The 14,195-nt window shown below is 38.1% G+C and overlaps 1 protein-coding gene across 6 annotated transcripts in view; it reads right to left on the bottom strand.

Annotated features, from left to right (window-relative positions):
- The window catches only part of SK (small conductance calcium-activated potassium channel), a 126,293-nt gene that overhangs the window by 27,766 nt on the left and 84,332 nt on the right, over positions 1-14,195 (bottom strand). For all 6 annotated transcript variants that reach the window (XR_004580815.2, XR_004580814.2, XM_034319106.2 and 3 more), the window contains one exon: positions 11,866-12,282. Coding sequence is in view for 4 of the 6 variants with exons in the window: in XM_034319106.2 (XP_034174997.1) it covers positions 11,866-12,282 (417 nt within the window). In the remaining 2 variants the exon portion in view is untranslated. The remainder of the gene's footprint in view (positions 1-11,865; positions 12,283-14,195) is intronic.

Here is a 14,195-nt window from a genome sequence, read left to right as displayed (position 1 = left end):
TTGTCATTCATTTTTCTAATTTATTTTCAATTGAAAATTGAGTAACACTCAACGTGGGTTATTTTAGTTCTGAACAATTCAATTCATACGTTACTATAACTGTACAAATTCAAGAATTACTCAGAACTCTGTCTACAGTTCTGCAACTCATATTTATGGTGTATACAGCCGGAGCACACACACATTGTGCAGACGGTTATTTTCAACGCTGGTGTTGCTTGTATATCACGTTTGCAGAAGGTTCAGGACCGAGATTAGTTATTGTTTCCTTCGACATTATTGTTTGCCATCGACGTGGCTCGAACGAGCCCGTCATTTGGCTTATTAAACGATCGTAAGTCCCTGAGTGGTTCGATATTAGTTCCGTCATTCCGAGGCGATCGTTTGGTAAACATGACGCGTTATTAATTGTTCTCCTTCTGATAGAAAAGACGTATTGACTGTATCTTAATTGAAATCTTGTCAATTTTAATTTCATACGAATCTTTTCGCAATTACCAGACTCTGTTAATTTGAAAAAAGATATTTCGGATAAAAGTATTATAAAACGTGTTTTATTGATTGTTAATCGGATTAATAGATAATGCGTTGGAAAATAGACCGCGATTCTGGGATTTTATTATATTAATTAGGTCGTTTACACTGGTCGGTTTCATTATCTTTGTTCTAACAGAAACAAGCACTGTATCTCATCGGAACACAATAACGAGCAATAATCGGGTTACAAATTTATTGTAAAATACCGAAAAGAGGTCGTTGCATAATTTTGACCGATGGAATCAGAATAATTTCAAACAATCTTTATTTTGCAGGGTTTTTTTTGAATTTAAAAACTCTCAAAAGTAAAAGGATTTTACCAGAAGTGATAAAATTCTTCTAAAAATGAAGATGCTTCTTTTTATATAGTAATGCAATTTCATCGAGATTTCATATTGAAAAAAGAACATTCAATTTCATCTAGATGGTAGGCAAATATTGGATGAACTTTGTCTGCGGAAATTCGGAATTCACTCGCCGATATTCATATTCCGGATATTTCGAAGGTTTAATTATAAAAGTGCAGGTGTGCCGATGATGTATCGTGGCCAAGTCGAGATTTAGTTAAAAAATGAAAGAAGAACTAGGAAAATTAAGTGCGAGAATACTTCACGAAGGCTTTAGTCGGGGGGAAAGTTGAACCGCTTCCAGGTAATTATCAACTCGTTAACATGGCCTGCGGCATATTCTTCATGAACTTTTACCTGGTCGTGCGCGATAATTGTAATTTACTTCCGAAATGTTGCTTCTTGCATCGGCGATGTTAAATTGAAAATAATTAAACCGGAAACTTGTGCTTTATTTCACTGAAATACAATTTGAAACTAATTATCAAAGGAAGTAACTATTTATTAAAAATTTTATTCTAAGTACTCATTTTATAAGTTATCTAACACTTTGTAAGTGACACTGTTTTATTTAATAAAAACTCTATTTAATAAAAGTAGAAAGTCTATTTATGCTTTTCCCTCAGTCCCAATTTCAGTTCCTTTAATCAGCTGATTTGTAATTCAGGTGGAAAAAATTAGATGGGTTATGGGTCATACGTGTCGCGTACGTGTCAACGTTTATAAATAAAGACATTTGACGATCTTCGGGATGCATGCCTTTAAGATTCACAACGTTTCTATGGCGACGGTATGATCTGTAGCTGCGCATGTCGGGTTCGACCGTAGCGTTCGGTTACGCCCTTGGAAATTAGTGGAATACGTCCATTTGGTCATTGTTTGTTCAGCCAGTATTCACGCCACGAAGACGAATCTCGATTGTTTGACACGCTGCTATGAGAGATCCTCTAATTACCTACCCTTCTTCGTTAATTTAAGAGGGGATGGTTAAAGGCATTCGTGTTTGCCTCGACAATTAACTCGATTCAATCGTCCTTTGATTAATAATTCGTGTACTAATTAGTGGAATGCAGCTACCAGTGGCTTATACAGTGTTCACGTTTATTTCCAGCTGTTAATTTAACACAGTTTTCTTTATTTCTTTTTTTACAAAAAATTGTTGTCTTCTCATGTATAGATGAGTTAAGTCCTACATTAAGTGGCATTTATTATTTTTTCTTTCTTAAACTATTTTAATTAAAAGTTTTTGTAATTTTACGAAAGATTACTCTCGTTTAAGAAATCTGTATTAATATTTAATTATAATAATTAGTGTGATTAAATGTCGTAAGAGCCACTGGTAGCTATCACTATGAATTCAATATGATTTATGCAAAGATTAAATTGAAAAATGGAACAATGGCATTTTAAATAATTGCAATTATGGTGTCCGACTATACACGGTCATTTCCACTTTCACATTCAACGCTGTTAATGCATACAGCTTAAATAGAGGGAGAAAACGAAACGCAAGTAGAATAGGTCCGCGTTTAGTCAGACACAGTTGTAATCAATATGACAGAAATCGTATACCCTTGTGGTTACTGATCCTCGAATTATCTCGAATGAAGATCATCAGATAAAAATAACTCGTTTCATATATAATCCCTTGAAAATGGTAGCAAATGAATGTGAAATATTTTATTCAATTTCAGAATAAAAATGTATATCTGTCACTTTGAAAGGGTTATTTTTCAAATGACTGTCTCGTTGTGGGGGGATTCAACGAGGGTAGGAAAATAAGTGTGCAGAACATGACATATTTAGATCAATTTTTTTTTTTGCTTCGAGCTGTTACAGGCAATCGCATGAAATATGATTCCCAGGGAAAATGCTATGAATAGTTTTGTCGCGGAAACGCAACGCCATGGAAACTTTAAATGATGGAGGACGTCGAATCCGGAATTTTGCGATCGGAGATTTATGCCTCGTGTTCGAATTGTAAATTGAGGTTCATCGAACACCGTTATTGTTAAATATTTATCGTACCCTTTACACTGGTAGCGTCATATTTTCCACTGTTGTAACCTTATTGAATCCCTGGAAAATGGATCGAGAATAATCTTCCGACATCGTGAGATCATTGTATCACGTTTTATCATGTAAAATAAAATTCAAATTACAATTCAACGATCCATTCTCCATCGTGTAGACGTAATTAACGTTAAGTACTATATTACGGTAAATGTTTAAATAGAGAATAATGCATTATGCGATTAATTAGAATATCGAAGATGATACGTATTTTTATCATGGCGTGGATCGGTTAATCTTGTTACACTGAAATAATTTCCCGCGGGGCTTCGATTCGAATCAAGGATCGTATTTTATCATCTTGTGTCAGCTCGAGCTTCAGGAACATGTTAATCCTGATATAAAAAGATCTTCTTGAACCAGAAAATTGTGCCGAGTGCTGGAGAAAACTAATGATTGATCGTGATGAGATTACTATCTTAAATATGCCAGTTTTATTTTTATCCTCTCTATCGAATACTAATTAAAATTTAAAAATCAGAAATTTTCCAACATTTATTACTAATTTTTTATCACGCATGACAAGGATTTCATGGAACGTGTAAAGAAAAACGTCAAAGTGTTAGGAAAAAACGCGGAAACACTTGAAAAGTTATTTCGCGGAAAGGAAATCGTAGCGATTCGATCTTCGTTCGGATATTACAATGCAGGGAGCAATTGCTTGCGACATCAAAGGGGCTGCTACGAAAGAGAAGTATGCAAATAAAAAACATGCACAGTCCCTTGCTGCCTTTTTCCCGGCGTAGGGGAGAGAGAAAAAAAAGCCGCCAGCTTATTTTCTTTGACATCGTGCCTCGGAGAGAATGCACGCACGCTGTGGGGTTATTGCATGAGATGAATGAGGAACTTCCAGTGGAAACTTGGTTGCACGAAAACTGGAAGAGTGGCTGCGTGTATGTCGAACGAAATAATAGCCTGGCATTTGAAAGGAATATCTTCCAGGATTGCTTTTGCAGAATTTATGGATGTGCATTAGGGAGTTCCTTCATCTGACGAAAATTACATCCCCGTTTTTATGAGAGTTCTATGTTGCAAAGGATATATTAGAGGTGCGCGATATACAAATAAAAATGTTACGTAAATTTTAGAAATTTACCGGCAAGAAATTTGTTAGCAGAAAATAATCGATTCAATCGGTCATTCGAGGAGAACAGAGAAAATTTCCTACCGGGGGATAAAAAGCATTTGCAGAAAGTTGGAGCCGGCAACGTTTTCTCCTCGAATCTACACGACGATTCGCCAGCTGAAAATTTATCGCCGCAAAAAGCTTTATCGCCGAGCTGGCTTAATCCTCTCCGATGACTGGCACACCGGAAAACACTCTGGCCTCGCGTACACGATAAGAAAGCGCTTCCGGCCGATTCCCTCAAGGACCATTTCCACGTTTGTCCAACCACTGAGACGAAGAAACGTTCCTAGAGGAGATTGAAACCCATGGAAGAGAACCTTTGTAATTCGACAACGAAGACCTATGGAGTGTATACAACCAGTTTTCTTTTTTATCTAGTTAACCCATTTAATCCATTTTCAAATAACATCATTAACAAAATAATTATCAATGATTACACAGTGATACGGGTGAAATATCGTCATTGGTAATCTACACTGATGCATAATTCAGGGAAGATTAAGTTGTATTAAATTTACAGATGTAATAGGAAGTTTAGAGGTTTAGAGAATTCCATTTCGTGTTGTTTCATTGAATTGCGGAACGTTTCGGATAATTAGTAGATGAAGTTCTAATTTGTATCCAAGCTTCATGATAACCGTGATAGATGGAATAAATTGATTTATGTTACAACTGGTCTTTATTTGTTAACGTTTATGAACGGTGGATACCGTGTGCGACTGAAAATTATAATTAATTTTAATTGAGCAGCTTAACTAGTCAAATTGAGTGAATTTCATTTGTGATTTTAATTGCACGCATTCGGAAATTTAGCAAATTCGTGTACATTGGTCTGTTTCGTTGGCTAGTAATTAATTAATTTAATCCATTAGTTGTTGACGGACATATTGTTCCAGGTGGGAATAGTTGATTTGTTTAAAAATTTTTTGGATTTGAGTGAAATCTAAATAATAAATATTTTATAAAACAATAAATTATTAAATGTCTAAAATTGTTTCCTGATTTCCTCTGAAAACAAAGCTTCTGTATTCTTTATTTCAGACATTCGTCTTTATAATCGGTTCCCGATGCGAGATAACGTTATGGAAACCAGACTTTAAATTACGAGAGGTTCGATTTGAAATTACATCGGACCAGAAAGCAATCCAAACGTTTTCTGAATTTCTTGAACGAGAATATACGCTCGCCATGGGAGACCGCCCAGTCTCGTTTTGCCGTCTCAGCTCTTCAATAGACGTACGATACACCCGGTATCCAAAATCGTAAATTGTGGACCACCCTTCGAGCCCTTCCAGGTCAGCACCGTTTAAATTGCAAAACAGAACGCCAAGTAATCGCAATGAAACACGGACACTGTGAAATCTGTTACAAAAGCCAGGGAAAATGTGAAAAAAGCGAACGGAAATTGGAACAGCTAAAAAAGATACGATTCTACCGTTTTTTACTTTTGTGTTTCATCGAATTCCTTTTTCACGTCAGTATTGTGCTCCTTGGGATAAAACTGTGTCCGAAAACACTTCTTTGTACATTTCAAAATTTCTATAATCGAACATTTTAATCATAGAAATTACAAGCTTGATATTTAGAAATATATGTGACAGAATATTCTACACTCTAAAATTAATGTAACTAATCTTAATTAAAAAGTTTGATCAAATTTTCGAAACATTTCATGAAACTACAGAAATTCTATTACGTTTCTAATCCAACCCCCAATGAATTGAAGCGTGATAATTATTTTTTCCATTTCTTATTTCAAACTGAAGATAGAAAAATAAAAAGAAGGGAAAAAGGAATCGTGTAATCTACACTTTAGACTACAATTTCAACAGTTTCATCGGTACGATCCATTTCGAAGCAAGGATTATCCTCTCGTATTCGCTTCTACTCTTTTTCCCCACGATACTCAGTATTGCGTTACGCGACAAAGAAGGGAAAAGGAAGAAAATAGGAGGGAAACCAACAGAGCTTTCTCATTTCGATTTCACGTCAGACACGTCGGTTACTGTGGTCGATACAAGCTCCGACTTTTCGCCAGGCTTCTCGTTCGATGGTCTACCCTTATAGACTTTGTACGTTATGCAAGGATTAGGATCGCCGGATGCCGGTGTCTTCGTTGTAGTGGCGTGATAAAAATGGGTCAGAGTGCTTTTACCTCCGGCTTCTGATACGGATTAAAGAACGGAGCCGATGCGACGACGTCTTATCTTCGACCTTTCTCGCGAAACTCTATCGAACGAAAATTCAGCATCACCCTAACGAGTGCTCGAGATTATTTTTTTACTATCAACCTTAATTAGATGAAAATTTACGAGACATTCGTGCAATGCCAATGTTAATTAAATTCACTCACAAGGTTTAGTTATTTTATAGAGGTATAACACAGAAATGAAAACCACAGTGTGAAAATATAATTTTAATTTCGAAGTTTCACGTTAAAATACGGATTCTCGGGCTCTGTTGTACTGAATAATTTAAGGGAACACCTTTTTTGAATTTATCGCTTCGACGAAATGAGATTCGTAACGTTGCCATTAATTCATAAGGCTGATATTGTTCCTCGAAATTAATGTCGCTTTTATTCGAATAATTTTCGACCAGTTACAATGCCTCGAAATGATCGTAATTAACCGTAGAGTATTACGAGTTCGGCTACAAACATTAAGAGGAAACCCCGTTAACACGTAGAATTGTCAACGTAAATCACTGATGTTTTATCTCAAGGTGTCAACTGAAATTTGTACTCTTACAGTAGCAAGAAGCAGCGACAAGAAAAGAATTGTTGCCCTGGTAGAAGTTAGCCGATGGGGTTGAAAAATCGTGGAATCGCGTAGAAACAAATAGAAAACCGTCTAGCTTGGCAACTCGTGCGATCCTGGCGCCAGAAGGAGATCGGAGAGATACACGCCAATGAGCATGAACTAGTTACTTAAATCTACCTCCACCCCGTTTGTCATTGGCAACGGTCCAACGATACGTACCGCATGTGGCTGCCACCAATCTACCGCGGTTATCTCAGGAATTCCGTATAATAATACGTGTTACCCGAACTTTCTGCCTGGGAAATCGAATTTCCTTTGATTCACTTCAGCCAGACGCAGCGAACGGGTTGAAACAATTTCTCACCGATCGATCTTTCGACTAATGCTGATTCCTCTTCTCCTCAACTTCAACTTCTTCGTAGCAAGAAGTGTCAATATAAATGGTATAAGAAATGAAAGTTACGAAGAATGTTACAACGGTGAGATATTAATCTTCGTTTCGTCAAACATTGTCACCGTGTTAATTGGCGAGCCTCTACTCTCAGATTACTCTGCAGCAATTAGCTAGTTTCTCCTTGGGGGATCTTCTTCACGCTTGCAGTTCGTTTGTCTGCCTTTCAGCCTCTGTTTTTCAACGTTTGTCAAAGTCGAGATACGAGTAGGGATTTTAGTGGTCCTCTCGCATCTGGGACAATGTCAAATAATTATTAAGCTACCTTAATGACAGTGTGAGTTTTTAAGCGAGATGATCCTTACGGTAGGTGTGAAAGCATTTTTCGGAGAGAAAAACAGAGGGTTTCTTCGTTGGCTCACTGTGTGGAACGACATTCTAATCTACTTCATCTTGAAAGGTTTCTTTCATAACTGACAAGCTTCAGTTTGTAATAACATTAGTCACCTGTCGTAATTATGAGGGTGTTAAACGAATTAGAGAGCCAACAGTCTTCGTGTTACCAGAATAGCGGAATTAAGAGAAGCCGCCTACTAAGATATTCGAATATTTGCATATATAAAATGATCGAATCGTTTCTCGTGAAAATTAAAATTGAAGATGTTTGTTAGACGTATATTAGATAAGGGTGGAATTGATTCTCCCGATTGCTAGTTCCATCCCTTCGAAACCTGTTAATTCTACTCTAACATGGCGCACGTGGAAGACCGATATTATCGTAGCATTTGAATATCGACATCGCCGTCCCGTATCACAAGTATTGGCTTATCTGGCAGAACGTAATATCGGGAACAATTGCATCGAATTCCGGTATTTAATTATACAACAGCTTCGTGCCAGTGAAACTGCACCAACAACGGATTCCACCAAAGTATTGTGCGACGCGAGCAACCCTTCGGTTCACCCTTTGTACAAAACGCGACGTACCGTAAATTAAAATTTCCTGTTACTAAATGAAACGTCAGCCTTATATAATCACCATACGAAACTCGTAACACGACCGTTAATTTTATAAAATTCCATAAACGATAAAATATTGCATAATTTTAGAAATTTTAATGTTGTGAACATTACTCGATACTTCACTTTGTATCATTATTAACTTACTTTTAATACTTTGAACAAAAGAAAGCAAGTATCATAAAAATTCGACGATCGTTGACTCCTTTTTACTTTTAGTTTTCCCTGTTTATACCCAGACGAAATCTGTGAGTGACATTGCAAAAAAGAGGGAAAAACTGGAGCCGAGTGAAACAGGACGCGGTAGAAATTCCGATACAGTGGAATCTTTCCAGCAAGAAAAATGATACATGGCGTTTTCTTTCCTCGACTTAATCGGTAAGGATGTATCGTTGAAATTCAGATGCATCTATGATGGCCACTCGAAAATAGTTTTGTACCGCACAGAACGAACATTTCAGTCGTTAAACAGATTGCCGTACACTGTTTTGCAATGTAAATCGAAGCGCAGAGAATTAGAACCATTGTGTTCAACGCGATATGGAAATTTCATAATTGCGTACTGATAAAAATTCATATGTTCCATAGTTTTGCTTCATGGTTCTCTATAGGGTGTTTCCAAATTTTTTTCTCTTCCGTTCAGTACAGCATCGAGTAAAGTAGATTTACGATTAATAAATTTATCTTTTGTTTTCAAGTATATAAATATAAAAGACGAAGAATATTGTTCCAATTTTCTTTAGTTTCTCTAGGAAACGCAAAGGAGCAACGATCCCCAAAGCAATGCATAAAGAATGAAGCTCGATGCGATCGACAAGTTGTCGATTTTCGGAATTTCCTTCTCAGAATATACTCCGCCGTCCCTCCCAATATTTGCAATTCGATTCGTTCAGTATATAACAGCGCAACAGCGAGAATTTTCGAATTCTTCGAAAAGCCACGCGTTGCCAACCAGCGAATCTGATAACCGAGAGCAGGCGTAAATATCTCGACACGTTACACGTACAAGATATTTTATCGGGGTTCTAGTTACGGTAACAGTACATTCTTCTTCACTGACACACTTTCTACATTGTGTTTCTTGACATTTTACCCTCTCATTGTTCCAGATTCGATCTATCTCTCGAATCTGAATTCGTTAATCCTTTTTCTTCTTCATCAAACACCGATACAAATCAACTAAAAGTCGAACTAATTAATTAAATTAATAGCGTGAGGAGCAAATTCTGTCGTTACTTAGAAACATGACACGTGATTGATTAGCCTATCGGAAACAAATTGAAAGATTATTTTAAGAAAGACACCCTGTATAAGGGTTGCACGTCGATCATGCTTCCCCGATATGTACGATTTGGCCCAGAATCCCGTCAGAACGTTCACGGTTTGAAAGAAAGGGAGCAATCGAATGCATCCCCTGGCCTTCTTTCCGGCGAGCACAGTCGACAGTCTGAAATATTTCTCCAAGCCCCGATATACAGGGTGCTTAACGATACAACAGAAAAAAGGCTAATATTCTTTGTTAAAAAGCGAAATAAAAATATAGAACGCAATTTTCCCATACGTGGCTCTGTTTTGGAGAAAATCAACTTTGAATGTACACTCGAAATTCGAGCCCTTACATTTTTTTATCAAAAATAAAATTTTAATCTTTCTGATCGCATCACCCTGTATACGAATATTGTTAATGTATTCGCTGCTTTCTTGGCACGATCTCAGAGAGAAGATTGCAATGGTCAACAACGTAATTTAGTCGTCAACCAAGGCGTTCCTCTGCTCACGCTAGATTTAACTAACCCGATGGGGAATGGGGTGATTAGGGGATGAATGGGCAGAGAGAAAACGGCTTCGTTAAGGTTCCTTTCGAGTGCTCGCTAAAGGGTACGTTTGAGCGGTACGAAAAGACGACTCAGGGGGGGAATAAACAGGGCAATAATTTCAGACGACCGATTCGAGGGACGTTTGTAAGCTGAATTATTCGTTTTCCGGTAGTTTGCAAACGAAATCAAGCGAGATAGTAAGAAACAAGATGTTCGGTGAAGATTGACCAAAACAGGAGGCGTTCGATCGCGAAATGATCGTTGGATGTAAGTTTTATCGGTTATGAAAAGCAAAACGTCATGTAAGAATAATGTTCAGCCAAGTGAAACGCTTAATTGATCATTTATAAACGATACTGTTTAATTCACGGTGTAATAGAAAATCTGTAGCTAGGTAAGAAAATGTCAACTCTAGAATAACGTCAGAAAATGAAACAATTTTCTCACCAGATGATCACGCGTGACATTTAATTACGATTCCAAGTTATGGCTTAATAGTAATTTTATTCTGCTCTCCATTCGCTTGTTGGCTGGTTAATCGAACGAAATGCGAACACCTTTGAATTAACACGGAAATTACGGGTCGTAGAGGAAAATGAAAGAACAAAGGTACCATTGTTGTCATCGACAAAAGGTATAAAGCAAGATGCCTTGGTAAAACCAACGATACTTCTGTTTAAATCTACTTTTCTACAAAAGTATACTGTCGTTCCGTGTTAATTGCAAACTTAAAAGGGGGAAGTTTCCTTTTTTCCCTAAAAAGGTAAAACTAACTTTGGAGCGTACTTTATAAACATTTGCAAAGTCATTAGCTTATTCCGCGTGCCTCGCAGTTATTACCTTTGCCAAAGACTCGGTCATTTTGTTTGCAGGGTTTATAACGTTGTTTGTTGATCATTCTGAAATGTTTTGCGGAGAGTTAACCACTCGAATGCAATTAAAAGATTCAATGTTTTGTTCGAGGACGTGATGGGAAAAATGTACCGACTACTGTTTCGAAATTCATTTTTCATGCACTCGCCTGTTAAACGGTAGATAAACATTTATATTTTATTAGAAAGGATCAGCTAACTCTAATTCGTTTATAAAATCTCAATTAGTGCAGAGCTATTGAAATTCTATTTTTTAGAACAACTCTATCTATCTAACGTGTCAGGTCGTTCTATAAACTATGATGTTTCTAATTTTCTTTACGTTGTCACCATTTAATGTGTCTCCAATGTAGGTCATTTTGTAATTGGTTCAATTTAAATTCAGTGTTCGCACAATCCTAGCGTGTTTTGTGCTTCCGACGAATTGTTGAAACGAACTTCCACGAAACTCATTTATGAATTTACATCAAAAAAAAAAAAAAACAGAATGTAACCGTACGATCACTGTAACGATCAATTGGTCACAGTTTACTACGTGATTTATATTCGGATCTTATCGATCGCTATCGATGTACTCGTAATTAGCCAAGGATCGATTCGAATAGAATCGAATTTGCTTAATGTTGGAAGCGTACATAAACAGGGGTGGTTTTCGTTTCGTAACGTAGGGAGAAATGGGTGTTTAAGCCGTCGTTCGCTGCAGGCTGTATGCTAATGTACTTGACTGTTGTGCTTTCTATGATAATTTTACGCGAGAAGGGCACATTAGGGTGGATAAAAGTAAACGGTCTAGGAATTTCGCGGAGTTCTTTCGCTTGATTGTCTTTGATTTCTTTTAAAAGAATTAATGCTGTGGATTTGAGATACGAATCTCAGAAAATGATATTCCTACTAAGGGAGAGGGTTGTTCAACTCACCTTGGTGTAGACACCGGCGCTGGACAGTTCGTTCTCGATGACCATCACGATGATACCGAACATGCCCATTACGAGCGCGTAGTCACTGATACGTTTCCTCTTCTCGAACAGGGCCTTCCGTCTGCCCAGCCGGTAGCCGACGTTCGGTTTGTGTTTCGAGCCCGGCCCTATGCTGCCCGAATGGCCCTTCACTTGACCACCGCCGGCAAGCAGGCGGTCGTCCATGTACCGTGGGTATTCGGAATGGACGCCAACGAGGGCGATTCCGGCGTCCTCACCGGTTCCGGTAGCAGTCGCGCTACCGCAACCAGCACCCCCGCCAACGCCCCCGGCGATCACCACGCCACCCCCACCGGCCACGCCGCCGCTGTTCTTCATCGCCCCCGGGATCGAGAGTGTCGACACTGGCTTCCGCAGCTGCAACAACAAATAACACCTTTAGCACTTCCACTCGACTTTGCAGGACCTTTTTTTTAGGGATGCAGGGGAACATTTCCTGAACAGATGCGATTTATTACATAGAATTTGATAAAGTTTCTTATATGGTCGAGTTGAACTACTTATAACAGTTAACTTGTATTTCTGCCGACTGTAGGAATCCAAGATATCTCTATCTGGGTTTCTCTTATTTTTCTTGGTAAATTTCTGGGACAAACGCACAAAGAACGCAGTTTTCATGGCACGTTTTAATCTTTGTTGTTCTACTTTCTAGGACGATTGCGAGTAGAATCTCTCCCTTATGGAACTTAGTCGCGGCGATTGTAGAGTAGAGATTTTCTGCTGCATTTTCAGTGCATTTGAAGTTTTCGAATACGGGAATGTTTTAATATAGAGTAACTAGAAGAAACGTAGAATACAGTCTACCTGATAGGATTCAATTTTCGTCGCTTCATTTGCAAGGCTAATCATCAAGACGTTCTATCTTTGCAATTAACAGGTTATAGCAATTTTCTTCAAAGTACGAAGTTCCCCTTCCTGGTACATTTTAATTTTCTCTGCTCCACTTTCAAAAGCGATCGTAGAACGAAAAAGTTAATGGTTCCTTCTATCATTGACCTGTACTACTTCCGATAACATCAGATAACGTTCCTTTTGATCTGCTCGAGCTTTTGAATTCTAACGAGAAAATTTCGGTATAAACAAGCAGGTGCCTGTATAAATACGATGCGCGCGGGACAGTATTCAGTAAAGGCACAATTTCAAAGGAATTATTCCGAGGGGCGGCTGATAAAACGGAGCGAAGTCGTTTCGACAAAAGGATTCGATACGTCTCGTCGACGTTGGGGATAACGTTTCGCAGAAACGAGGATCGCGCTGAACGAGAACACGGTTATTTCAACGGCATCAAACCGAACGAAGCTTTTCTAGGTTAATACCGCCACGGTTTGTTTGAGTGGAGGCATAAAGTACCGATATCCCGAAGGATGTAGGAACGTGTGGCGGAAGAATGTTTAGTACGACGTAACTGGTAGCAGTAAGCGTTTAAAAAAGCTTCGAAGTAGACGTTTTGACATTAACGAGACTGCACAAACTACGTGAAACGTCATAAAATGAACAGCCAAATATAGGCCACCCTTGAAAATTAATCCCTAACCATATCATTTCTTTTTGTTGACTGCCGTTCGTTTCGGGAGCCTTAAAACTTGACAGTAAAACTCGAGCCAGTCTTTCGATACTGGTCAATAAAATTATCAGATTCTTATGGAAACAGAATATGCATCGTGCTAGTGTTTATCGAAGTATAATTTTGTTTGTTTTCTAAAAATAATCTATAAAATTTAATAAAAGCTTCTTAGATAAATCTGCTGTGATCCAATGAAACACGTAACCAAGGATGATTTGATCCTGGACCGTTGAAAATTCGAACGACCAAAACTTACCAATTGCTGGCTATAAAAATATTTCAGTCTATACCAGCCGTGCAGCATTCGATCTCGTTTAAAAGCGAAACAGCACCGAACGTGAAATTTACGAGAGAATAGAACAGAAATTCCAGATTTCACCGGGCCGTTGAAACGTTAAAGGAAAACGATTTCCTGGGAAAGTGGAAAACCGTGGAACTTAGGCAGCAAGTAAGTTGACGAGGGGATACATTGTTCACGAGCGATTCTTCATTCGGGTTGGCCGGAAATCCGGTCAAGGAGACGGTGATCAGTATCGTTATGCCTCGTGGAATCTCGATTGACGAAGATCGATCGTGGTCACGGCAAATGACGAATAAAACCGAAAGTTAACGGTTCAATTTAGATCCAGATTTTCTTTTAATGTACCAGTAAAATGAAAGTAATAAAACGAGGCAATTTGGAAAAGGTCAAAAGTTTGACTACAAC

The sequence above is a fragment of the Osmia lignaria genome, chromosome 13 (genome assembly GCF_051020975.1).
Source record: "Osmia lignaria lignaria isolate PbOS001 chromosome 13, iyOsmLign1, whole genome shotgun sequence".
NCBI classification, from domain to species: Eukaryota; Metazoa; Arthropoda; class Insecta; order Hymenoptera; family Megachilidae; genus Osmia; species Osmia lignaria.
Note: the sequence above shows the minus strand (reverse complement) of the source record. Positions and strands in the feature narration are given on the sequence as shown.